General features: G+C 42.3%; 1 protein-coding gene across 5 annotated transcripts in view; it reads left to right on the top strand.

The window, feature by feature from the left end:
* The window catches only part of ASTN2 (astrotactin 2), a 980,906-nt gene that overhangs the window by 805,932 nt on the left and 149,009 nt on the right, over positions 1-25,965 (top strand). For all 5 annotated transcript variants that reach the window (XM_058672825.1, XM_058672827.1, XM_058672826.1 and 2 more), the window contains 2 exons: positions 9,363-9,496; positions 11,301-11,449. In XM_058672825.1, the coding sequence (XP_058528808.1) occupies positions 9,363-9,496; positions 11,301-11,449 (283 nt within the window). The remainder of the gene's footprint in view (positions 1-9,362; positions 9,497-11,300; positions 11,450-25,965) is intronic.

Raw genomic sequence — 25,965 nt, forward strand, 5'->3', positions numbered from 1 at the left:
CCTTTTATTAGGGTGGTCATTTGATGTCGTCATAGAGATCCCAATGTTGGGAAGAATGTTCCGAGGGTACTGTTGAGTGGTCTTGATAATTCTGAGACATTGTTAGCTTCATTGCACTAGTGTTGAAAAAGGGGTTTATTGGTTGACAAAGTCGACTTCAGTGTATCCACAGACACAGACATTTGCTGCAAAGCCTGACCAGGATTGCTGTTTAACATGTTCTGCTTTCCATCTTTCGATGAGGCACTTGAAATCTTCTGTTGGCTTACATGGGCTGTCTGTCATGTATTTCATGTGTATCTCTGTGTGTTCTCTATTGCACAGGCATCAGCAACTGAAGAGGACCAGTCTTAGTACATGGACTCCAAAGTTGGACCACATATCTTGTGATTTTTCTCTGAGGCCAGGGATTGAATCCAGCAGTCTGGTTAGAAAACAACCCAAGAAACCTTGCCTGGGGAGTCCTCAGATTTGTTTTTTTCATGTACAGCGTCAGGTTCAGTCCGTCTCCTGCACCGTCCAGTGCATGTATCAGTGAACACAGCAGCCTGGTATATGCACACCTTTGGGTGCTGCAGCATAGTTGGGGCAACCGCTGTAACCTGCAACAGGCTCACCCCAGCCCTGATTTTGGGGTGTGCTGGCAGATGCTGTGGCCTAGCTCAGCCCATTCTGCTCGAAGCACTGGCTTTCATCTGAACCTATGGATGCTGTGACCTAGCTTGGCCCATCTTGCATTCCATCTGACTCTCACATAAACCCGTGGGTGTTGCAGTATTGTTCAGGCTGGCCCAACACCAGACCCAGTCCACATGTTTATGCCCACTAGTGTGAACTCTTGCCTAGCAGAGAAGTTCCCAACTTCCCCTACCACTCCCAGCCCAAAATCTTGCACATGCCAACAACTGTCACAGCACCACTTGACATGGCCTGCCCTCAGTCTCAGCAGCATTCCCTGACAGGTGCTGTGGCTTGGCCCAGTTCAGCCCGTCCCCATTCCCAGCTCTCTCCTTAGGGTGCTGCAGCCTAGCCCACCCTGGCCTGCTCGAACTTCAACTCTCAGGTGAATTGATGGGCACTGTAGCCTAGTCCAGTCCATTCCACACCCCATTATGGCTCTCAACAATGCTAGTGGGTGTTCTAAACTGGTACATTCTGGCCCATCTCAAGACATGGCCCATATGTGTACTATATGTGGGTGATACACATGTATGTGAGTGCTACAGCCTTACCTGGTCTGTCCAGCATCTATCCCTGGCTTTTGTGCTCCCCAGCAGGAGCTGCAGCCTAGCAGAAGTCTCCAGAGTTCCCCTATAGGCACATTCCCAGCCTTGGATTTCATGTGTGTCAATGAATGCTGTGGCCCAGTCTGACATACTTGCTTCCAGTCTCAGCCTTTGCATGTGCTGGCAGGTGCTGCAGCCTGGCCCAGGTTGGCCTGCTCCCAGCCCTGGCTCTCATGAGTGTTAGTGAGTTCCGTATTCTTGCCTTGCCTGGCCCGCCACCAACTCCAGCTCTTACACACAATGGTGGATACTGTATGTTAGCATGGATGAACCCACAAATCCCCTACATAATTTGCCCTCGGCCCTGTTTAACTGCATGCCAATAGGTGCATTGGCAAATCCTGACTTGGTCTGTCCCCCTACCTTTGTTTTTGTGTGCATGGTAGACAATGCTGCCTAGCCCAGCCATGCCTGCCACATTGGTGAATGATTTTGCATGACTCATACATGCCCTCTGAATTCCTCTTTCTGAACCACCCCATCTCAGCTCCCTCTGTTACCTGCAAGTGTGGTAGCTTAGTTTATGGAGGCTCCAGAAGTTGTTACACGTCTGTCAAACATGCTTTTGGTGGCCCCTATTCAAGTGTGCCCCCATACCCTCTTCCCCATGCAATCTGCAGCCTCCCCCCACAACCACACACACACACACACACACACACACACACACACACACACACACACGACACACACTGCACAGACCAGTGTGTTCTGGGTCCAAAACAGCAAACTCCCACCAGCACCCTCCATCTCTGGGTACATTGAATGTCCCCTCATTCACTCTTATGCCTTGCATTACATTGAATCATATGAAATTGTTGATACTTGTCTTTTAAAAATGCTTATTCTGGGTCTACTGCCATGATGTCCACCTGAGGCACCAGCATCCCATATGGTGCAGGTTTGTGTCCTGGCTGCTCCACTTCTGATCCAGTTCCCCACTTATGACTTAGGGAAGCAGCACAGGATGGTTCAAATCCTTGGGCCCCTAACCCTTATGGAAAATCTAGAGGAGGCTTCTGGCCTCTGGCTTCAGATCCACCAGCTCTGATCATTGTGACCATGGGTGATATGAACCAGCTAATGGAATCTCTCTCTCTCTTTCAGTCTATTCTCTATAACTATGTCTTAAAAAATGCTAATTCTATGTGATATTTTCATTCATCCATTACTATCTGTTTAGTGAAAAAGTCCAATATACACTAAAAGTGGATAGAATCAGAAGTATAAATGATCCCCCCCCAAATAAATTATTTTTATTGAAGTGGTATGCCTAAGTCCAGATTAACTCATTTGAGCCAGTTTTCCTCACCTTGCCACTTACTATCAGGGTGACTTTTAATAAGATGGAAGTAATATCCCTACATAATGCATAAGTTGTTGAGAAAATTCAAAGAGTTAATATTTATATAAGCTACACAAAGTTCTGTGAGGGGCGACATGAGTGTACTTCAAAAACTTCATGGAAAATGGAATTCAAATGCAATCTTATTTTGCTTAAAAAGTTTTGAAATTCTTTCATTCTCTTTTTTCATAGTACCTTTCCTAAAGCCCATTTTCTATGAGCTTTGCAAAGACCCGTAGTGTATACACAGACCTTAGAATGGATGCCTGGCTCATAGAAAACACTTAGTGAATGTTGTGTCAATAGTTCTAGTTCAGTGAGAATGTTACTTGTGAGTGTAGCAGCTGGATACATGAAATTCCTGGTCAGATGACGTGAGTTTAAGTACTGGTAGTACCACTTTCTGGTTGGTCCATTCAGACCTCAGTTACCTTATCTGTCAAGTAGCAGAATCTGCCACGTAAGGCTTTTGACAGGATTGGATGAGATTATATGCTTTGAAGCGCTTACTAGACTCTGAGTAAATGTTGTTATTATGTTTATTTACCATTATAATTACAGTCTTGAACCTAGGACCAGAAATGGACAACCTGGGTGTTAATGTGGTTTAACCCTTATCCATATCAGAACATGGGCTCAAATTCTAGCTGTTCCATGTCCCCTCTTGCTACCTGGTCATGCGCATGATGAGGCAACCTAAGATGACCCTAGTTCTTGGAACTCCTGTCACTCACTGTCACCCTCCCTTCCTCTCTTTCATGCTTTCCAAAAAAACAAATAAATCTTCAAAAGTGGACAGAAAAAGACAATCTTCTGGAGTGAATGTTTCTTCTGTTTGGGCCTTTTAGTCTCTACAAACTTGTGAAGGCCAATATTGCATCTCAAGACTCTTCTGGATTTGAAATGCCAGCAATGTATAACATTGAATATGCTTGTTTTCCTGCTAGCTCCTGGGATATGGATGTAATTTAAATTCCCACTTCCTCTTTCTCAGCTCCTTGAACTTCCTTCCTACTGTCTCCTCCAAGTAGTCCTTGAGGTGACTTACCACACTGGCCTTCCTACTTTGGGAATTAGAAGATTTGAGTCAATGAATATGACTGCTTTTCTCCTTCAATGCATTTCTATATATTCTGATTAATTGTGCATTCATTGATATGTAAAGAGATGATCAACTAATCTCCTTCTCGTTGTTTGTATAGGCATGTCTTAATTCACATCTGGTGTTCCAGCTCTGTTCTCTGATCTGTAACTACCAGGGAATTGGTGATGGCAATCTTTGATGACTAAATAGTAGATGACCAAAGTAGAATCTATCCCAGCATTCTGGGCTGGGTTAGAGACTGCTGGAGTGATGTGCCCAGAAATGCTTCTTGTGCTCATTAATCTTAATCCTCCCTAACCAACTAATCATAAGATCAGCATGGACTTAGCAATTGATCTCCCCACATAGCTGAGATGCCATCTACTGTTTTCCTCCTATCTCTTTCTAGGATTCTATAAACTTCTAATTTTATACCTCAATCCATTTTTGAGGAAAGACGAACAAGCAAGAAAAACCCCAAAACTGTCAACCCTGCCCCTCTAAGCTATAATCCTAATTACCCTCGAAAGTGACTCTTACCCTCGTGGCTCACCCCAACTCCCTTTAAATGGCCTAGAAGGAATTTAGTCCTTTTATGATGATCAAGTACACTTCTGTCAGCTCTTTTGCTGGAGAAGCACAACCACACTCAGAACATCCTTTTCCACATTTATGGAATTTAACACCTTTTTTTGGGAGGGAGGGACTTATCTATGTATTCACACTTTTTTCTTGGAGCTGGGGGCACAGAAATGAATCCGTTTCTGATTTACCTTGGAGAAGTTCACTGGCTACTAAAAGTGCACAAAAGCAGGGAAATTGCAAGGCAATGTGAGATGTGCAAAACTGAATCATTTGAGGAAGACAAATCTTCTAAGGTGTGGCTGGTCTCAGTGGGAAGAAGCATTTTTATACTTAGCAAGTGGGGAAACAATTTTTTCAGACCAAAGGCACAGCATGAAAAAGGCCTGTGCGTGTAAAGTGTACAGTGATGGGGCCAACAAGATGGCATAGTATGTTAATCCTCTGCCTGAAATGCCAGTATCTTATATGGCGCAAGTTCTAGTCCTGTCTGTTACACTTCCAATCCAGCTCCCCCTTTGTGGCCTGGGAAAGCAGCAGAGGATGACTCAGATCCTTGGTCACCTGTAGCTACGTGAAAGATCCAGAGGAAGCCCTTGGCTCTTAGTTTTGGATTAACTCAGCTTCTATCATTGTAGCTACTCGGGGAGTGAAACAACAGATGGACGCTCTTTCCTTCTTTCTGTAAATCTGCCTTTTCAAATAAAAATAAAACAGATTTTTAAAAACGCACAGAGTGCTGTCTATAACAAGTTGGCATAGAATGAATCACAGAGTCGGGACAAAAGAGAATGATGGGAGAAGAACCACGGTCTGAAGAACAAAGGAGTGTCAATATGTCGTTCATGATAGCAGACTTTAACCAAAAGTCAGTGAAACGTTTGAAGTGGTCAAAGTAAACAAGAAGGCAGAATAGGCTGTGGGGATTCATGAACTGGTGTGGATGTGCTGGAGAGGTGGCACTGGAGTTGGGAGACCAGTTCAAGGGCCATCTTAAAAGCCTGTATAGGAGGCATTAATAACTTGCACTGGCGAGACAGCAGGGAATAATGGCAAGGGAGGATGATTTTGAGACAGACACATTGTGGAATAGAGAAGGGGCACCCAGGCTCATCTTTCCGTGTTTGGCTGGAGAAACCAGTTTGCCTTTGGATAGCAAAGTAATATTGGGGAAGAAGAGCATTAAAAACCAACACACACCTTTGCTTTGCTTTATCATTTAGAAGTTTAGTTTCATTGAACAACTATGGGAACTTTAATACCATTCAAAAAATATTTGCTGGCTTCTGTTACATGCTAAGTACCACGTTAAACCCTGAATAGAAATGAAGAGATAAAAGGTAATAGTCTATTTCGTCTCTAGAAAATATCTCTCCTTCTCATTTGTTATGTGTTGACAATCATGTGACTAATCATTTGTACTGCCGATATAACAAAATGCACAAGGCAATGAATGAGGACTTCAGGATCTCTTTGTATTCATACAGACCAGCGTCTTCATGATACAGAAAATCACTACCTTGGTGTCAGAACATAAAGCTCATTTTTTATCTGAAAAAAAATGTTGTCATTGGTAATGTAGAAAGTGGAATCTAATATATGGGCTTCCTGTTGTGCTATGTACATGATCCCAAACATCTTAATCAAATACAGGATGTTTACTTAAAGTTGAAGATTCCTGGGACATTGTCATAATTTTTAGAGTTGGAAAGGCCCCTTCCTTTGTATTCCTACAGCCACCTTGTGTATTACTTCATAGTACTTGAACCATAGTAATTGTAATTGCGTGTGCCTTTACCATGAAACCACGAGTTCTTTGAAGTTAGTGACTAAGTCTTGTTCACCCATTTTCCTCATTTCTTGATGGCACGTGGTATGGAGTAAAAAGTTCAGTGAATGTTTATTGAACTTAATTAGATCTTCAAAAATATATATTTTGTTCCCTCATTTTTCAGATGGGGAAATAGAGACTTAGAATGAGGAATCACGTATACAAGCACAAATAAGAAAACAACAATAGAGTCAGGGATAAATCCTAGTTTATTTTGATTGCTTAACATTTTTGTGGCTGTTTTCTCTTCCTGCTCAGCTTGGTTTGCTAGCTAATTAGCCAGAAGTTGGAAGCATTTATAAGTTGTGGAAATGCAAACCTTCTTTGTTATGAAAACCAACGGCCATGCAAATGTAGCCCTCATATTAAGTAAGGATTTGTTTCCTAGGTCCCTTTGCTTACACCAAAGCCAGAAGTCAACAGTACCTCCACGGTGTAAGGTTTCTTTTGCCTCCAAGAACACACACATGCACACGCAAATAAGCACATGACAGAAGCAGAACAGCTGAAAAGGATATTTTGGATGAAATCTTGGCATTTATTGTTCTTATGTGACTTGGAAAGATCGAGGGTGCCAGGACTCAAATGATCTGTTCATGTCCCTCCCCTTCTCTCCACGTTCCTCTGTAAATTGAGACAGGACATTCATCTATCTCAAAGGGTAATTTTGAGCATTAAATTGGGGAATAGGGAAGTTTCATCATAAAGTTGTTCTATCACCTTGCTCCAGCCAACTGGCCTCTCTGGACCACTGTATCTGCATCTGTACAAAGGATTAGATTAGATGATTTAGAGTCCTGTGAAGCTGGAACGTCTCATGATTCTCCTCTCCTGGGATCTACTTGGACTCTGGATGAAGTGTTGCAAGGACTGAAGACGTAAGAAAGAGTGATCCTGCGCTGACACAATGCTGGCTTTTGCTGCCTTGCGAGAGCTCCTTGTTTGATGTGGGCCTTTTATCAGAGTGTGTTTCTGCTCTCTCCAGGGCTTGCCTGGCCATTACACCAGTCCCCAGTTCTGTTGCTCAGGGTTTTGGAAAAGAGCCAGTGAATGTGGGGACTCACAGGCAGGATTTCTTCCCAAGAACTGCCTGATGGTGAAACTCACCAAGTCCAGAGAGATTTTTTTGTTTTGTTTTCCACCAAACTGAAGCTCTTATTGATTACAAAAACCACACACACAGACACACACACACACCCCATAACAAAGACACTACACACACAAAACAGGATGTTCTCTGTCCTCTCATTGCTGGAGTCTAGTGCAGTCTTACCATCTGTGTCACTTTTCCTTGTGGCCTTGGCTTTCACCATTGCACGAATTCAGCTCTTATTGCTAGTTGCAGATTTTACTAAGTCTTCAACCATGAGTAGTTGTGCATGTTAATTTCACTAAAGGGGAATAAGCAGTTGGAGGAAGAATGTGTCTTCCGGTCTGACCTTATGTTGTCACATACGGACTCTGTTGTCATGAGGGTGTTCTCTGGTGAGATTTATTCCCAGCACAGGTTCTGGAACTTAGTAACAGCAATACTCTTACTGTGTGCCACATTCTGGCCGATGTACTTTATTTAGGGTTATTTCATGGAACATACTCATACTCAAAATAAACGTCTGAAATTAAATTTGACTGGACACTTTATATTTTTATTGAGTGAATCTGGCAACCCTTAGGATTTATTTCACTGCTCTACATGGTTAAGCAGAAAAAGATTTATACTTGGGAGCTGTAGAAATCTAGGACAGAGACTCTGCTTCCACTATTTGCTTGATATGTGATATTGAGGTAATCAATTAACTGCTCTTATTCTTAGTTTTCTCATTTGTGAATGAAGGTCATAATATCAGTATTTCAAGACTCTTAGGTAGATCACATTTAATGCATATAAAGCACCTTTTACTGTGCAACTGGGTGAATTTTTTAAAAATTTCATTTAATGCTCCATATAATGTAGGAGAAATTACATCATTTTTTCATTCCTAGGAGAGGAGAATGGTTAGGACTATGGCAGGGATAGTTGAAGTCTTCTTGTTGAAACCTGGGGAAAAACTGCGATGAAGTCATATGTAGTAGCATTTCTGATACATATCTCCAACTAGATCTATTTTCCAGACAGCTAAAGGAAGGACACCACAGATCCACTTTACACAAACAAACTGTACTTGATTCTTTTCAACCATACATGATAGAAAAAGTGACACCTGGATAATGGGACATTCTTGGATATAGCAAATGTAGGACTTTCATTTAAAAACCACACAGAAGGGGAACTTACTTGGCACAATGTTTAATGTTCAATTAGTGATACTTGCATCTCTTATTGGGGTATCTGGGTTCTAGTTTTGGCTTCATTTCTGATTCCAGCTTCCTGCTAACGCTTTGGGAGGTGTGAGGTGGTGGCTCAAGTAAATGTTGAGAATTCAGCTAGAATTCTCAAATGAAACCTAGATCAAGTGCCTAGCTCCTGGCTTTGATCTGGTCCAGCTCTGGCTCTTGTGGGCATTTGAGGAATCAAACAGAGGGTTGGAAATGGATCCTCTCCCTCATGTGTGTGTGTGTGTGTGTGTGTGTGTGTGTTTGTGTGTACGTGCATGTGTACACGCACACGTGTGTTTAAAGAAAGCTCAAAAGAATAGACAAAACAAGTATCTAGTAAAGGGGTTAAATATAAACATTTTCTAGAATTCTTAACTTCCAAAAAGCTGATATGGCTTCCAGTGCTTTGAATTTTCAGTGTGAATGTTGACAATAAATCACACCATTCATTTAAGCATCAAGCATGCTCTGATTTGCCACACCTGATCCAGAGGATGGGACAGAAAGGAGAAGGTCAAGATTGAGCCCTGTCTTTACCTGAACTGAAAAAATGCCTTTCACTTCCTAGCTGTGCAACTCAGGCAACTTACTGTGTGCTTCAGTTTTCTGATTTATTAAGTGGGAAATGGTAATATGTATTATGTGGGATTGTTTTGAAGTTGACATAAGTTAATATGGGTAGAATGCCAAGCCCCCAGGAAATTTTCAGTGCAGAATATACTATTGAGTGTGGATAATCATTCTGATTGCTAAGTTTATATGGCTTACAATAATTGTTCCCAGGGTGTAGAGAGATAGTGATTTAGGTAAGAGATGGTATCCTGAGCCTAGGAGGGCTGCTGTAAATCATTGATTGACTAACATTATCATTTCACAGTCTTCACCACTTGTATTGGTCTCTTCTGTCCTGTTTTATTCCAGGCCTTCAAGAGTGCACTAATGAGTTCCTATTGGTGTTCAGGAAAAGGGGACGTGATTGATGACTGGTGCAGGTGTGACCTCAATGCCTTTGATGCCAGTGGGCTCCCCAACTGCAGCCCCCTTCCACAGCCGGTGTACGTATGTATGGCCCCTCTTCCTTTGATCTTCTTGTCCTGCTGATCCTGAGCAGGCCAGGCCGTGAGTTGTTTCTGTTCCATGGTATCTATCCAGATCCCTGAAGTTTCTGAAGCCTATTTCCTTCTTTGGGAAAGAAGGGAGTCATAAGGACAGACATTGACTTGGTAGCATGAGCTATTTTCAATGATGCCCCTAAAACTATAATTTCTTCTTTTCCTTAAACATTCATCAAAGGTTCATTGAGCATCTACCTATGTACAGCTTTGTATAGAGACTCTCCTGTAGAACTTCATTATATTCATTTATTCAACATTTTTAATAACATGCTGTGTGTCTGGGATTGGGGAGTACATCAATGGACTATTGGAAATAGTCTATATGCTTCGGAAGATGACTCTGTGTGTGTGTGTGTGTGTGTGTGTGTGTGTGTGTGTGTGTGTGTGTAGGGAAAATGCCAGAGTAAAAGCAGGGAAAAATATAGAATTTGAAATGTAATTAGAAAAATAATAGCAGTGTACTAATGGAGAAAGGTAAGAGAGTGATAGTTTGGGAGACCTCTTTAAGGAGTCCTGCATCTCAGGAAGGGTCAGCCGGGCAACAGTTCTGAGAACCACATTTCAGGAAGGAGTAACTGTCTGCAAAAGTCCTGGCATAGGACCTTTACTGAATGTGGAGATAGAGCGATAGCCTCCTGATGAGAGGACTATGACCAAGAGGGAGAAGCATGGTGAACAGGGGGAGGGTGGAATCAATGCGGGTGGGGGGCAGTCCTATAATTATCTGCTATGAGGCAAGAAGAATCACCTTACACAATGGCCTGTGAAGGATAGTGTGGTATCAGGGAGTTAAGGAAAAGGTGTAAGCTACCATTTTGGTTCTGTGCCTAATTTGCGATATGATCTTATGCAAGTCATTTTCGCTTTGTAGATCATCTTTCTCCCCTTTTGTGAAATTTGGCACCTCTACTTTTTTTTCTTCAAGGTTTGTCATTATTATTGGAAAAGTGTATTTACAAAAGATCCTTCATCTGCTGGTTCACTCCCCAAGTGGCTGCAACAGCCAGTACTAAGTTTGTCCGAAACCAGGAGCCAGGAGCTTTTTTGGGTCTCCCATGTGGGTACAGCGTTCCTAGACTTTAGGCCATCACTTAATGCTTTCCCAGGCCACAAGCAAGAAGCTGGACGGGAAGTGGGGCAGCTGGGACACGAATCGGCAGCCATATGGGATTCCGCCACATGCAAGGCAGGGATTTTAGCCATTGAGCCATCATGCCAGGCCTGGAACTTATACTTTGCTGTCACCTCTCTAGCTCTAGCTTTCAACCATTCTGTTGTTTTTAAATTGATTTACTAAAGGATTCATGCTAAGCTTCCTGTTCCTTTTGAGACCTTATTGACTTAGGAATTAAAAAAAATTAACTGATGCATTGGAAGAATTAAAGAGTGGCAGAAATTTTTGATAAAAGCTCCTATTTTTGATGGCACTACTCACTTCATTGAAAATGAGGCATTATCAGAAATGAATTTTAAAATAATGGGAAAGCAATCAGCTTGTATTCAGTATATATTGTGTACATGGGTTAGTTTATCTAAATCCACTCTGATCTTGGAATATGGCTGTTTATATTCCCATTTTGTGGATGAGGAAACTGACGAGAAGGGACAAAATAACTGATCTTAATGTCATACAATTTGTTGTTGGTTAGTTGAATCAGAATTGAACTAGGCTTGATATTGATACAGATCGACTCTTTTGGCTGGTGGCTGGAAAACAAGCAACCTTCTCTGTCACTTCCTGTAGGCTACGGCTGTCCCCAAATGTTGAACCCTCCAGTACCGTGGTCTCCTTGGAGTGGGTAGATGTCCAGCCTGCTATCGGGACCAAGGTTTCTGACTATATTCTGCAACACAAGAAAGTGGATGAATACACTGACACTGACCTGTACACAGGTAGGTTGATGCTTTCTTGTTTTTGTTGGGATCATATGATGGAGGAGAGAAATTAGGTTTTTCTAATGTCTTCAGGACTTGATGTCATCTTTAGTAAGAAGGCATTGAGAGGTCTCATTAAATGATTTTCTTCTTTTTAAAGTATTTGTGTACTTGAAAGGGTGGGGAGAAAGAAGCTGTACATCTGCTGTTTCACTTTCCAAATATTCACGGTAGCTAGCCCAAGGGCTGGGGCAGAGAATCCCAGAAGTTGGGAATCATTCTAGGACTGCCACATGGGTGGCAGGGCCTCAAGTAGTTAAGGCATCATGTGCTGCCTTTCAGAGTATATTCTGACAGGAAGCTGAATCAGAAGTAGAATCAGAGCTCAAACTCAGGGCTTCTGTTCTGGGATGTGGGTGTCCTACGGAGCATTTAACCACAGTGTCCTCCTCTCCAAATTTTAAATCTATTTTTCTTTTCTTTCCTTTTTTTTTTTTTTTTTTGAGAGGTAGACAAAAAGATAAAGTGACGAGAGAAAATTTCTTGTATCTTCTGGCTCACTCCTCAAATGTCCCAGCAGCTGGGGTTGGGCCAGGTTGGAGCTAGGAGTTCAAAACGATAATCCGGAGCATTTGACAAAGATGGCTTGGTTATCTTTGGTTCTAATTCAGAATAGACACGAAGTCCTCTCAAATTCCTGCCAAGAAGCTAAATATTCACATGTGATCTGTGTTGTGGGTGGGGTGCTTACTTTCTCTGTTCGGTTATTATTACTATTTATGCAACCATAAAGCATGCCCTGTACATAACACATCCTATGGCAAGCATTCAGCTAAGAGTGGAGGTGTTCATCATCTCCACGAGGGATGCTTATCTCTCCCATTTCATGGATATGGAAATTGAGATGAATCTAAGTTTATACAGCTAGGGATTTTTCTTCAAATTCACAGTTTAATCCAAAACTGAAACTGGAAGAATTAAAGAAGTAAAATTACTTGATTGATTGTCCAGCTATGTAATACATTTCATGAGGAAAACAGATTTATCTATCTCAATCATTGTTAAATTCCTGATACCTACCGAAAAGCCTGATATTTAAATATGTTTTGGGGTCTATAGTGTGTTTTTCTGTAAATGTTTCTGTTGGTCTTTGCATCAGGGTTATCATAGTATCATAGAATCAGTTATAAGATACTCCTACCTTTTCAATTTTCAAAATTATTTTCATCTCAAAGAATCAGTTTGTTTAGCATTAGTAAAATGTCATAGTAGTATGTCTTCCTTAATTCTTTGATAGAATTTACCATGAAATCATGTGGGCCTGAATCTTTTTTTGTAACGTTTTTGACTGCTAATGACTACAGAGATATTCAAATTACCTATTTCTCTGTGTGTGGGCTTTGGCAACTTGTGAATTGAAGGAATTTGTGTTTCATTTGAAGCTATCAAATTTGCTGACCAAACTTTCTCATAATATTATGTTGTCATTATTTTAGTAAATAATTAATTAATTTAGTCATATCACTCTCAGTTTAGTTTCAATAATTTTTTTTTAAATCAGATCCACCAGACATCAATGAAATGTATCTTCTCAAAGAATCAGCTTTGGTTTTATCTGTTGGTTTCCATTTCACTGATTTCTTCTTGGATCTCTATCATTTCCCTTGGAAGCCTTTGTTTGGCTTACTGTTTTGTTTTTTTTTTTTTTTTAAGATTTATTTCTACTGGAAAGTCAGATACATAGAGAGGAGGACAGACAGAGAGGAAGAGTTTCTGTCCGATGGTTCACTCCCCAAGTGGCTACAAAGGCCAGAGCTGAGCCAATCCAACGCCAGGAGCCAGGAACCTCTTCTGCGTCTCCCATGTGGGTGCAGGATCCCAAGGTTTTAGGCCATTCTTGACTGCTTTCCCAGGCCACAAGCAGGGAGCTGGATGGGAAGCGGGGCTGCTGGAATTAGAACCAGCACACATATGGGATCCTGGTGCATGCAAGATGAGGACTCTAGCCACTAGGCTACTGCTCTGGGACCAGCTGCTCCACTTCTTTTTTTTTATTATTGTATTTTTGACAATCTTTACATAGTTAATTATGGTAAAAAGGTTCAGGGGCTATAGGGAAGTAGGTAAGACTATTATGTCCGTATTGTTTCCGTCTTGTATCTTAGGTAAAGGGGGATATTGAGGGAGAAGCCCCACCCAGTTTCCCACCCACCCCAACCAAGTCCCGGATGTGGGGCATGCTCTGAGATACTTGCTCAGGTGGTTTTGATAGTTCACCAGTTATGAATCGCTGCCAGTCTCACCACTCCAAGCACGATGAGGTCGTTGAAGAATCCACTGATTGACATAGTCCATCATAGAGTCTCCATTTGTCCAGTATTTTGCTGCCAACATATAGCTGAGGTGGTTGATTGACTTGTTCTTTCTTCTGTCTTTTCTTGGCTAGGGTTCTGAGTCTGGCAGTTCGATTGGAGAGTCCCAAAAGAAACTTTGTCTGAGGTGTTCCCAAACCAAATTCTTGTATGTACTAGCAAGTATAGGGTCCGGCACAGTCGATCGCCCCAATCAGCTGGTTGTTGCAATTGCTGGGTTGGTTCTGTTTCCATCCCTGACTTCCACTGGAACCAATGGGTGTTGCAGTCCAGCCTGGTTCCCCAGCACATACTCGGCCCTCGCATAAACCAGTGGGAGCTGCAGCCTAGTTGGAGTGACCCATAATAACCCCCACCAGGTGCGCCCCCTACCCTGGTTTGCCAGTATGTGTAGCAGACTAGTCCATTCTGTCCCACATCCCGTTTGGCTCTTGTACATGTCAATGGGTATTAAATCTTAATTCCTTCTAACCAGCTCAACTATCCAGCCCTCACGGATGTTGTTGAGTGCCTCCCTGTCTGGCTACCCCAGCCCCTGTCCTAGTTTTTGTGCCCTCTAGTGGGAGTAGTAACCCAAGAGGGAGGAGCCCATTATTTCCCTCCCAGGTCTCTCTCTATCCCGGTTTATGTACCCTTCGGGTGGTTCTGTGGTTTGACTTGACAGAATTATTGGCTTACTTTTGATTTTGCTTATTCCTTTAAAAAAGTTTAAGATGCCAGTTGAGGTTATTGATTAGAGTCATAGGTATTTGTCTTAATTATAGCGTCAGTGATAGATGACAGATTTTTGCTTTATGGAATTTGCATTTTCCCTTTGTTTTCATTTATGCCCCATGATTTATTTGGGAGAATGTTACATGGTTTGCAAATTTGGGGTAGGGGACTGTCATTGACTTTTCATTTGATTCTGCTGTAGTTAGAAAAGATATATTTTAAAATTTTAAATGAGATTGATGTGATAGTTTAGAGTATGATCTATCTTTGTATTCAGTGCCTACTTTAAGAGAATGTGTATTCTACTGTTATGGAAAGAATGTTCTTTAATGACATTTGGATTAAATTAATTTTTTGTTCAAACCTTCTAAAGCCTCTCTGATTTTTTATGTGCTTATATAAAAAATTGACATAATGCCATTGAAATCTCTGACAGCAGTGTTGGATTTTGTTTCTTTTCCAGTTCTATCAGATGTTGCTTTATGTAATTCAAATTTCTATTGTTAAGTTTCTAATCATTACAGTCTTTATATCCTCATGATGACTTGATTCTTTTTTTCTCTGTGAAATGTGCTTATGGTGGTCTTTCTTCCCTGAAATCTACTTTATCTGATACTCTAACTACTCCAACAGCCTTCTGATGTTAGAGTCTATGGTTACTCATCATTTGACTTTTTTTAGTATGTTTGCCTTTTTAGTTAGAGTGTATTTTTATAGGCATCACAGAGTTGGGTGTTTGTTCTTTTTATGCAATATAACATTCCTAACTTTAATTAGGGAAGATGATATTAAATGTGTTATGTTAGTATGGATAGGCTTAAATTTATCACTTTAGTATTTGTTTTCTGTTGTCTCATATTGCTTGATTTTCTTTCCCCTCTTTTTCTGTCTTCCTTTGGATTATTATTTTTTAATTTATTTATTTATTTTGACAATCTTGACATAATTAGGGTAAAAAGGCTCAAGCACTACAGGAAGATGGGCGAAACATTTAGTTCCGTATTGTTTCCTTAATATATCTGATGTAAAAGGGGATTTTGAGGGAGAAGCCCTACCCAGTCTCCCACCCAAGCCAGGTCCCAGATGTGGGGCATGCTCCGAGGGTCTTGCTCAAGTGGTTTTGATAGTTCAACAGTTCTGATTTGCTGCCACTCTCACCACTCCTTTGGATTATTTTGAAGATCTCATTGTATCTCTACTTCTAAGTTATTAGCTCTAATTCTCTCTTAATGGTTTAGTATAGTAATTAAAGTATAGCTTACAGTGGGAGTAATCAACAGAAAACTGTCTACCTTCAAGTGGTATTATAATACTTCCCATACAGCATGGAAATAGTTTCATTTCTCTTTTCTAAGACTTTAGGTGTTTGCCATGTGTCTTATTCATACACGTGTTAGAAACTTTGCAATTTGTTTTTATTATTTACTTCAATTGTTTAGCTTTAAAAAGACATATAAGCAATATAGTATTTTATGAGTTTTTCCTCCTGTATACTACTTTTGGTTATTCCGCATTTCTCCACATACCATCTTATTTTCATCTTGCTTCATTTTCTTTCTGTGTAATGGTGTCTTTTGCTATTTCTTCAGTCAGCTCGTGCTTTTTTCTTTATTTTGCTTTTGAAAGTACTGTTTCTGAGTGTGAAATTCTGTGTCAACAGATTTGTCTGCTAGGACTTGAAGATGTTGCCCCTTTGTCTTTCTGTTTGCAGTGTTTTGTGTGGAAAATCTCCCATAATTTCTAGACTTGTCCCCTGGATGTGCATACCCTTTATTTCTGGCAGCTTCTAAGATTTTTCTCATCCTTACTCATTTGGAATAATGTTATTATTTCTTGTGTTTTGCATTTTTTGAATTTCTTGGATCAGAGCATTTATAATTTCATCACATTTGAAAAAAATTGGACATATTTTTGTCAAATACTTTTTCTTTCTCCCCTTTTTTCTTCTTTAGTGATTCCAATCACTTGCGTGTCTAACAACTTGAAGTTGTTCCTCATCTCAGTGAAGATCTCTTTAAAACCTTTCTTCTGTATTTCATGTCAGACAGTTTTTTGAGTTTTTGTTTGGGGGTCAGTGACTGGAGAGGAAGGGAGAAACAAGGGAGGGAGGGAAGCTGGGAGCATAGGAGAGAGGAGAAACAGATGGAGAAAGAGAGAGGAACCGAGAGGAAGAGAGAGATGTGTATCTCAATATACTGATTTACTCCCATTATATCTACAGTGACTTGAACTAGGCAAGGCAGAAGCCAGGAACCTGAGACTTTACCCTACTCTCTTCCTTGGGTGGCAGGAAGACAGGTGTTTGGACCATTACCTGCTACCTTCTGGAAGCAGAAGTGTAGAATAGCAAGACTCAGAGCAGCCACACGGCTATGGGATGGGGCATTCCAAGTGGCAGCTTAACCTTATGCACCACAACATCCACCTCCTCAATAGTTTCTTAAGCCATGTTTTCAGTTCTTTCTGCAGTTTGAACTGTTGCTAATCATCTCCAATGACTTTTTCGTCTTGGACAACGTAATTTTCATCTTTAGAAGTTCAATATGAATATTGTTGATATATTCCACGTCTTAAACTTTGTTTTGACTTGTGAAAAATTTTTAAAAGAGATTTATTTATTTTATTGGAAAAGCAGATTTACAGAGAGAAGGAGAAACAGAAAGATCTTCCATTCACTAATTTACTACCCAAGTAGCCACAATGGCCAGAGCTGAATGATCTGCAGCTAGGAGCCAGGAGCTTCTTACGGGTCTCCCACAAGGGTGCAGGATCCCAAGGCTTTGGACCATGCTGCACTACTTACAGATCACAAACAGGGAGCTGAATGGGACATGGGGCCACTGGGACACAAACCAGTGCTCGTAGGGGATCCCGGTGCATGCAAGGAGAGGATTTTAGCTGCTAGGCTACTGCGCCAAGCTCAATTACTGTAAATTTAAATGTTTTCTAACCCCAACATCTGTATCATTCTTGATCTGTTTAAACTAATTGATTCTTTCCTTTGTTTTGGGTTGCATTTTCTTCCTTTTGTGCCAGGTGATATTTGATTGGATGCCAGATGTTCCAATTGTTGCCTTGTCAGATACTGCGTATTTTTGTATTTCTAAAAATATTTTTGAACTTCGTGCTTGGAGACAGCTAAGTTATTTGAAAACACTTTGATTCTTTTAGATCTTGCTAAATTTTGTTAGTTGGAATCAGAACAGTGTTTAGTCTAGGGCTAATTATTCCATATTACTGAAGGAAGATTATTCCATGCATTCTACACGATAGCATATAGGTTATGAGGTTTTTCAGTATGACTGGGTAGGACTCTGCAATCCCAGTCCTTGATTGAGGCAGGGTACCTTTTTCAATAATCCACTGGAACCACGTTTCCTATGTAAATTCATCAATCATTACTCTGCTGAATTCTGAAAAGGGGAGCTTTGCTGATCTCTTCCATTTTTTTTTCTCCATCTATTTTTCTCCATTTTGTTACTTTCTCCTGCTAACTATAGTTATTTTGTTTTCTCTGGACCCAGAACTGTGGTTTCCTAATTCAGAGAATCTGAGACTATCCTCTCTGACTTCACAGTAGCTTGGAATCTTTGTAAAGGCAAAGAGAAGTTTCATGATTCACACGATCTGTTTTGCATCTTTCGGGATGTCTACCCTCTGTTGTTGGATTTCCAGTTGTTGGAAAATTGTCTTATTATTTTCTGTGTGTGTTTTGAAAAAGTCATTAACACTGCAGCAGTAGGGTGAGTATATCTGATACATCTAGTCCAAATATAGAAGCCTAAGATTCCTCTCCTTTAATTGCCAGGAAATTGTGCTCTAACCCAAGAGTGTCTTATTCAACTGAAGGAAAACATGGTTTTCTTTGGGTTTCCTGGTGCAGTTTCCCCACACAGATCATTTTCTTCCTACAACTATACTGAAAACTGAAGACAAAACAATGCTTACCTTCACTTTACAAGGTTCTTTAAATCCATCCTCATGGGATTTGACTCTCAGGCTTCACGTTGTCTACTGTGTGAATTCTTGGGTGTGAAAGTGTCCTTAATGATACAAGGAAACGAATGTGTGTTTATGATTTGGATATTCCCACAGTGCCCATCCCACATTAGCTGAGTTGATTTGTGTATGGGTAGTCACATGCATGTCTTACCTTTTCAACTCTGACATAAACTTGTGGAGCACTATGGCCTCTTTTGGAGTCTTATGTAGTTCCAACTTCTAGATGAATGTGTAGTAAGCCTTCTTAAAATGTACCGTTACTAACTGATAGAAGAGTGAGCTGGTGGTGGATCTCTGAAGAATTCATTTCTTCTATTCACTTCCAGGTCACTTTTTATATGTTTTAAACATCTGGAAGATAACCTTGGTCCATGTTTCAATCTTTGAGCTTACTCGACTGCATGCTATCTTGTAGTTCATATTTTTAATGAGGAAATATGAACTTTTGGGAAACTTGGCTTCTGGTTGCAGCGTTACCACTTGTAATCTAGAGACTTATGGCCACTCAGTATCTTCTATATGTGTAGCTTTCCTTGCCTGCAGAGCGGTGAAAATAACACCTATTGGGGTTTTTTGGAAAGATGTGTTTATTTTAATTGGAAAGCTGGACCTAAAGAGAGGGACAGAGAGAGAGAGAGAGCTCTTCCTAATGACTCACTTCCCAAGCAGCCATAATGACTGGAGCTGAGCTATCTGAAGCCAGGAGCTTCTTCTAGGTCTTTGGAGCAGGTACAAGGCTTTGGGCCGCCTACCTTTGCTTTCCCAGGCCACAAGCAGGGTGTTGGATGGGAAGTGTAACAGCTGGGACTGGCACCCATATCACATCCGAGCACTTGAAGGGGTAGGATTAGCCAGTCAAGCCATCATACCTGGGCCCAATACTGTCTTTCTTAAATGCTGTTTTTGGAAGCCAGCATTGTGGCAGAGTGGCACCAGCTGTTCTTTCTTTCTAAGATCTATTTTTATTGGAAAATCAGATTTACAAAGATAAAGAGAGACAGAGAGAAAGATCTTTCATCTGCCTATTCACTCCCCAAGTGTCCGCAACAGCCAGACCTAAGCTGATCTGAAGTCAGAAGCCAGGAGCCTCCTCTTAGTCTCCCATGTAGATGCAGGTCCCAAGGCTTTGGGCCATCCTCCAACGCTTTCCCATGCCACAAGTAGGGAGCTGGATGGCAAGTTGGGGATCTGGGATACAAACCAGTGTCCATATGGGATCTTGGTTCCCACACGGAATTCCAGTGCATGCAAAGCAAGGACTTTAGCCACTAGGCTACTGCATCGGGCCCAGGATGCTGTTTCTAGTCCTGGGATACAGCTCTCTGCTAATGCACCTGGGAAAACATTGAAGTTGGCCAAAGTGCTTGAGCCTCTGCCACACATATGGGAGACCCAGAAGAAACTGCTGCTTCTTAGTTTCAGGCCAGCGCAGCCACTGCGGCCATGTGGAGAATCAAACCAGTGATGGAAGATAGTTCTCTCTCCATGTCTTAAAAGCAAAAGCTATTCTGATGATCAACTGTAGGACAGTAACTGTAGGACAGTTACTGGGACATTCTAGGAAATAATACCTTTTAGTTGTTTCTTCCTTTTTTTCCATGATCTTAAAAAACTTTTTTAGAAGATTTGTGTATTATTTGGAAGGCATATTACGAGAGAAGGAGAGACCCAAAGAGAAAGATCTTTCATCTGCAAATGTCACTCTGCAAATGCCACAGTGACCAGTGCTGAGCCTATCAAAAGCAAGAAGCCTGGAGCTTCTTTCCTGGTCCCGCATGTGGGTGCAGGGTCCCGCTGAGTTGGCCATTCTCTGTAGCTTTCTCAGATCATAAGCAGGGCACTGAATCGGAAGCAGAGTAGCCAGGACTCAAGCCAGTGCCAGAAGCAGTGGATTAGCCCATCACACCATCATGTGGACCCCAATCTTAATTTTTTTTAAAAAAAGAAAAGCAGTTTTTATGAAGAAAGCAACAAAATTATGTTTCAGATTTATTTTGAATAGAGGTTAGGCTTACTCACACATTTATTTGATCAGGTGAGACCAGAATAGGGAAATGTGGGATTTCTCCTTTGATCTCTGTGAAGTTTTGCTGGCGGCCAAATCCAGTGAATTACGTATTCACGAGCTGACATGCACTGTGCATAGCCCTAGGTGCACACACATCTCTATCTCTCTCCCTGTTTTTCCTGTGCGTATGCATGAAGACATACAGACACATTCTCTGACCGCTATCTGTTCCACTCTCTCTTGAATGAACTATTCCAATGCTCATTCTCCCTCCATGTCTCCTACCCCTGCCTCCCTCAGCTGGTTTTGGCTTCTCTGTGTTCTTTCAGTAGCCATTGCTACATTAGCTCTAGGACTCTGCTGGGAATGCCAAGCTTAAGTAGCCTCCTGTTGTAGTTGTTTTGAGCAGGCTTGTTTTGGAGGTGGCTAATTCCCCTCACACTCATCTGTCATCAATATTAAAAACAGGCATCTGGCTCTCCCACGTGGCCTCATCAGAGCAGTTGGCGTGGTTTTCAGCCTCCTGGTAGGATAGACGTACAAATGTGGGAATAAGAAGAGGGGGCTGAGCCATCAGCAGACTTAAGGAATCCAAATACCATTTCACCAATGGTAGAAGACTCAGAGCAGGAACTTATCTAGAGGTTACACACATGGTAAATTAGGGAGCTAGAGCTAGGAATCAGAAGTTTCATTTTTCTTCTTGTCCTGCAAGTCCAGAGGTCTTTCCACCAGTATATAGTATGATTTGGTCTGGTTTAGAATACACATGAAGTGGGTAGTAATAAGAGGATATAGGTCTTTTGTGTGTCTTGACAGAATATATTGTATGAGTTGCTGGTAACATCTAGAGGACTTCAACCTTGTAGGGACTTTAGTCATTTCTTTATGTGTTTTCCTATATGCCAACTTCTGAAAGCCCCATAAGTTCAGAGCAGAAGGTTTTGAAAGATTTAGTCTACCCCCTCTTTGTAGAAATCTGAAAACTGAGGGTACAGATGGATTCAGATCCTCTCCAGTCTTACAGCTCTGCTTCCCAGTCTGGTGATTTCCCACCGCATCTTCTTGCATCTGTCTTCTGTGGGCCACTTGCTGTTCCTCTGTTGCAGTCTTAAAGATCTTTTAAGCATCAGGAACTTGTGCTTTTCAGCTTGTTTTCCTCAGTGTTGAGAGGCAGCTGTCTTTGCTAGTCTTCATAGAGCAGCAGGCCCTTTCCATCATCCCTCACATGTCCTCAAAAAGGCAGCCACATCTGGAACCAGTTGGTGCCCTTTTCTGTCCTGGCATCTGTGAACCTGATGGGCCTCGTCCCAGATGATCAGTACCAGATTTGCCTCCTGCCAGCCCTCAAACTCCTGTCTCTGTTTCTTCCTTTCTCCGTATATTCATGCCTCTTTCCCTTTCTCCTTTCTTCTCTTTATTTATTTGTTTACAAAGAAAACAATTAAATGTGACTTGTCCTTTTGTTTGTTTATTTGAAAGTCAGTGACAGAGACGAGGCAGGAGAGAGGGACAGAGAGAGATCTTTCTGATCTACTTAGTGATTGGCTGTAGCAACTGGAGTTGGGCCCACCCTGAAAAAAGGGAGCCAGAAACACCATGCAGGTCTTCCACATGGGGTGACAGTGGCTCAAGAACCTGAACTATCTTCCACTGCCTTTCCAGCATATCAGCTCCTCGGGTACTCCAGTATAGATCAGCATTGTAAGCACTTGCTTAATGTGCTGTGCTATAATGTGGGATCCATAATAATATTGCTCATGATTCTCTCTCTCTCTTTTACTATTCCCTTTCTATCCATGGCTCAGTCATTTATGTTTTTGCCTTACTGAACTAACACAGGAATGAGATGCCCATCTAGACTCAGATCTGGGTCAGGAAGAATATTCAGAATGGTCCAAGGATATCTCTACCTTCCCCCAATTTCGTACTATGTCTTTTCCTTTCCCTTGATATTTAGTCTAATCCACAATTGGAAAGATGTCCCTACCTCTCCTGTATCCACATGCCATCAAAACTTAGATCTTGGACTAATGTTCTTCACCTCACTGTCTACATGCTATCCTATGTTTGAACAATGCCTTCTCAAGTGAATAGCGCCAGTTTTGGAAGTGAATTTGTATGAGGCATTTGAGGTCCTCTGCTGGCCTAAATGAGCTGGCCATCTCCTATGTGTATCTGGGCCTACTGTCTACTGCACAGACATCAGCAACTGAGTAGGCTCAGACCCGATACATGCAGTCCAAGGTTCAACCACACATCATATGATTTTTGCCTGTAACCAGGGTCTGAGTCCAGCGATTTACTTGGGAAGTTTCCCCAGAAACCTCACCTGGGGTGACTTCAGACTTCACTCTTGTGTGCACCAGCCAGTGCGAGATCAGGTGTGGTCTGTTACCTGTACCAGCCAACACACATTCTGGTGGATGCAGCTACCTGGGCAGTTCGACCCCAGCCCCATATTATGTAAACTGACAGGCGCTGCTGCCCAGCACAGCTAGCCTGCAACAGACCTGGTCCTTAAGCATATCAGTGAAGGCCACCTTCAATAACCCCGCCAAGACTATCTCCAGCCAAGTTTTTTTGCATGTTCCAGCCTCTGTTACAGTCCAGCCCACATTCTTCCAGCTCTTGGGCACACCCATGTGTGTTGCAGCTTGGCTCAGCCTGACCTACCCCCAGACCCAGCTATCATGTATGACAACAAGTGCTGCCACCTTGTCCAGCATGGCCCACCTCCAGCCCTGATTTTCATGCTCACCAGCAGGAGGTACATTCTAGTAGCAGAATGCTCACAGTTTCCCTGCTAGGCATTTTCCCAGCCCCATCCAGCCCAACATGTCTGGCAGCTAGTCCTGTCACTTGCAAGCTGGTACTGAAGCCTGGAGCAGTAGCTGGCCCACACCTATTCCGACTGTTACGTGTGTCAGCAGTGCAGCAGCCTAGCCCAGTCTGGCCTGCCCTGAGTCCCAGCTCTCATGCTCATCAGTGGAAGCATTAGTCTAGCAAGGGAGCACCAACGTTCCTCTACCTATCCTGCTCTGAGCTCTGGGACTTGATTGTGCCAGTAAGTGCTGTGGCTAAGGCTGAGATGGCCTGCTCCCAGTCTCAGCAGTCACCAGTAGGTGCTATAGCCTGGTTCAGCCCAGCCTATAGCCTGGTTCAGCCCACAGTCTGAGTTCTTACTAGCAGGTGCAGCAATGTAGCCTAGCATAGCTCACCCCCAAGCCCTCATATGTATTGGTGGGTGTTTCAGTACAACTTGGCCAGGCCTGCATCCTGTTCTGGCTCTTGTTTGTGCCAATGTGTGCTGTGGACTGGCCTGGCCTTCCCTACTCTCAGACCTGCCTCACAAGATGCCAGTGGGTGCTACAGCCCAGCATAACCTGGGCTGATCCCAGCCTTGGCTCTTGCACTCAGCAGCTGGAGCTGCATCCTAAGAGGCCCAGGCCCAGATTTCATGTGTGCCTGCAGGTGCTGTGGCCCAGCCTGAGCATGGGCAGCCCCCAGAACATGGGCAGCCAACATGCAGGAAGAACATTGTAGTAGCAGAATGCCCGTAGTTCCCCTGCTAGGCATGCTCCCAGCCCCAGATCTTGCCTCTTCCAGGGAGTATTGCAACCCAGCCTGACATGTCTGCCACCTAGTCTTGCCAGACATGTCAAGTGTCTTCTGTAGCCCAGCCTTGCTTAGCCAGTCACCACCCATAGCTCTTCACATAAATTTGCGAGTGCTATAGTCCCACAGAGATGAGCAATCATCGCCTATATGATCTGCCCCCAGATCCAGTTCTCTTGCATTCTGGTGGGTTCTGTGTCCCAGCCTGACATGACCTACCCCCTGCTTTGACACATGTGGGCAGATACAGGGCTCAAGCCAAGCTGGGCATGACCCCCAGCCTCAGGTTTTGTGTGTGCCAGTGGGCGGCAGGTGATGCTACTTAGCCCAACCCAGATCTCCCATTTGGGTTGATTCCCTTGGTCTAATCTAGACGTGCCCTCTGATTTCTGTCCTCTAAACCACTCCATTTCAGCTCCCTTGCCTACCTATCAGTGCAGTGGCCTGGTCCATAGAAATCCCCAGAAGTCTTTCCTCCCCTGTCATACATGCCCTCAGACACTCTCGCTTCAGTATGTCCCTGGACCCACTTATCCGAGGAATCTGCAGCCTCCCACCTCAGGGTAGGAACTGGGGTGTTATGTCTTGACCCAGTGTTCCTTGCCTTCCCCACATATCTAAAGAAAATGTAACTATGCTAGCATACTGGTATAGTGAACAAAAATTTGATATTCACCAGGCCCACAATGCTGGCCAGAATGCTCAGCTGCTTTTCTTTAGGCAGTGCAACACTTGCCTAGATACATGGCAAGCTAAGCAGTTGCCTACAGCTGGCAAAATAAATAAATCTTTCAAGAGTATGTATGTTACAAGTAAAATGCAATACAGAGCCATTATGGTCCTATATTGATCAACGTTTAAGAGAAATAATAATTAAATTTATTGTTCGAAGAAGTACATGTTTACTTCAAACTTTTCTTCTTAAATAAATAAACAAAACACTTTGTCTTGTACCACCAGAATAATTTGTCTCCACTTGCCTATAAACAGATCTTGAAAATCTGGTCACTTCCCGAAGACTGCCACTCTAAACCCATCGTTGGTTAAATCCCCGCTTAGTACCCGGAGCATAATACTTTGGGGGCCCATGCCTTTAATGCACGGACATGTGGAAGATACTCAAGCTAGCCAATAGCCACATCACAGCAATTATAAACTTAAGTTGACTTTTTTACACACCCTGAAGGTTAACCATTCCCTGCTGTAATAGTTGCTTTCTTTGGATTGATGCCATACTTTCTGGGCTTTCTGTTCTTCTCTCTGACTTCCATTCAGCCTCATGTGCTGGGTCCTCTTTTCTGCTCTTTAAATTTTTTTTATTATTACATTTGATTTTATAACACAGTTTCGTAGGCTCTGGGATTCCCCCAACCCCTCCCTGTACCCTCCCACCATGGTGGATTTCTCCACCTAGTTGCAGTCTTACAGTTCAAATCCAATCATAATTCTTTCATTGCAAACATGTTCTTTGCATAGTGTCCAGCATCTTATTGTCCAGATAAATTCAACAGTTTCTTGGGGAGACCATCTCTGGTCTGAAGGCAGTCTGCTCTTTGAGTTTTAAACCTTCCTATAACTTAGTCCCAGCCCTGTATCTTCTTTGGAAATCTTCTGAGTTGCCAAATCTATTTCCATAGTAATAACATACTCATTGCTGTTAACGTTTTTTTTTCTCCAGCTCATTCTTCTAAGCTCCCTATCCTTATACAACTACTATAAGCATCTTAATCTTATGTATCCCAAACAATTCCAAGTCAACACATAAAAAATTTAGCATGCTTTTATATCTCTATGACTTTACTACTTTCTGTTTATTTACT

This window comes from Ochotona princeps, chromosome 14 (genome assembly GCF_030435755.1).
Source record: "Ochotona princeps isolate mOchPri1 chromosome 14, mOchPri1.hap1, whole genome shotgun sequence".
NCBI classification, from domain to species: Eukaryota; Metazoa; Chordata; class Mammalia; order Lagomorpha; family Ochotonidae; genus Ochotona; species Ochotona princeps.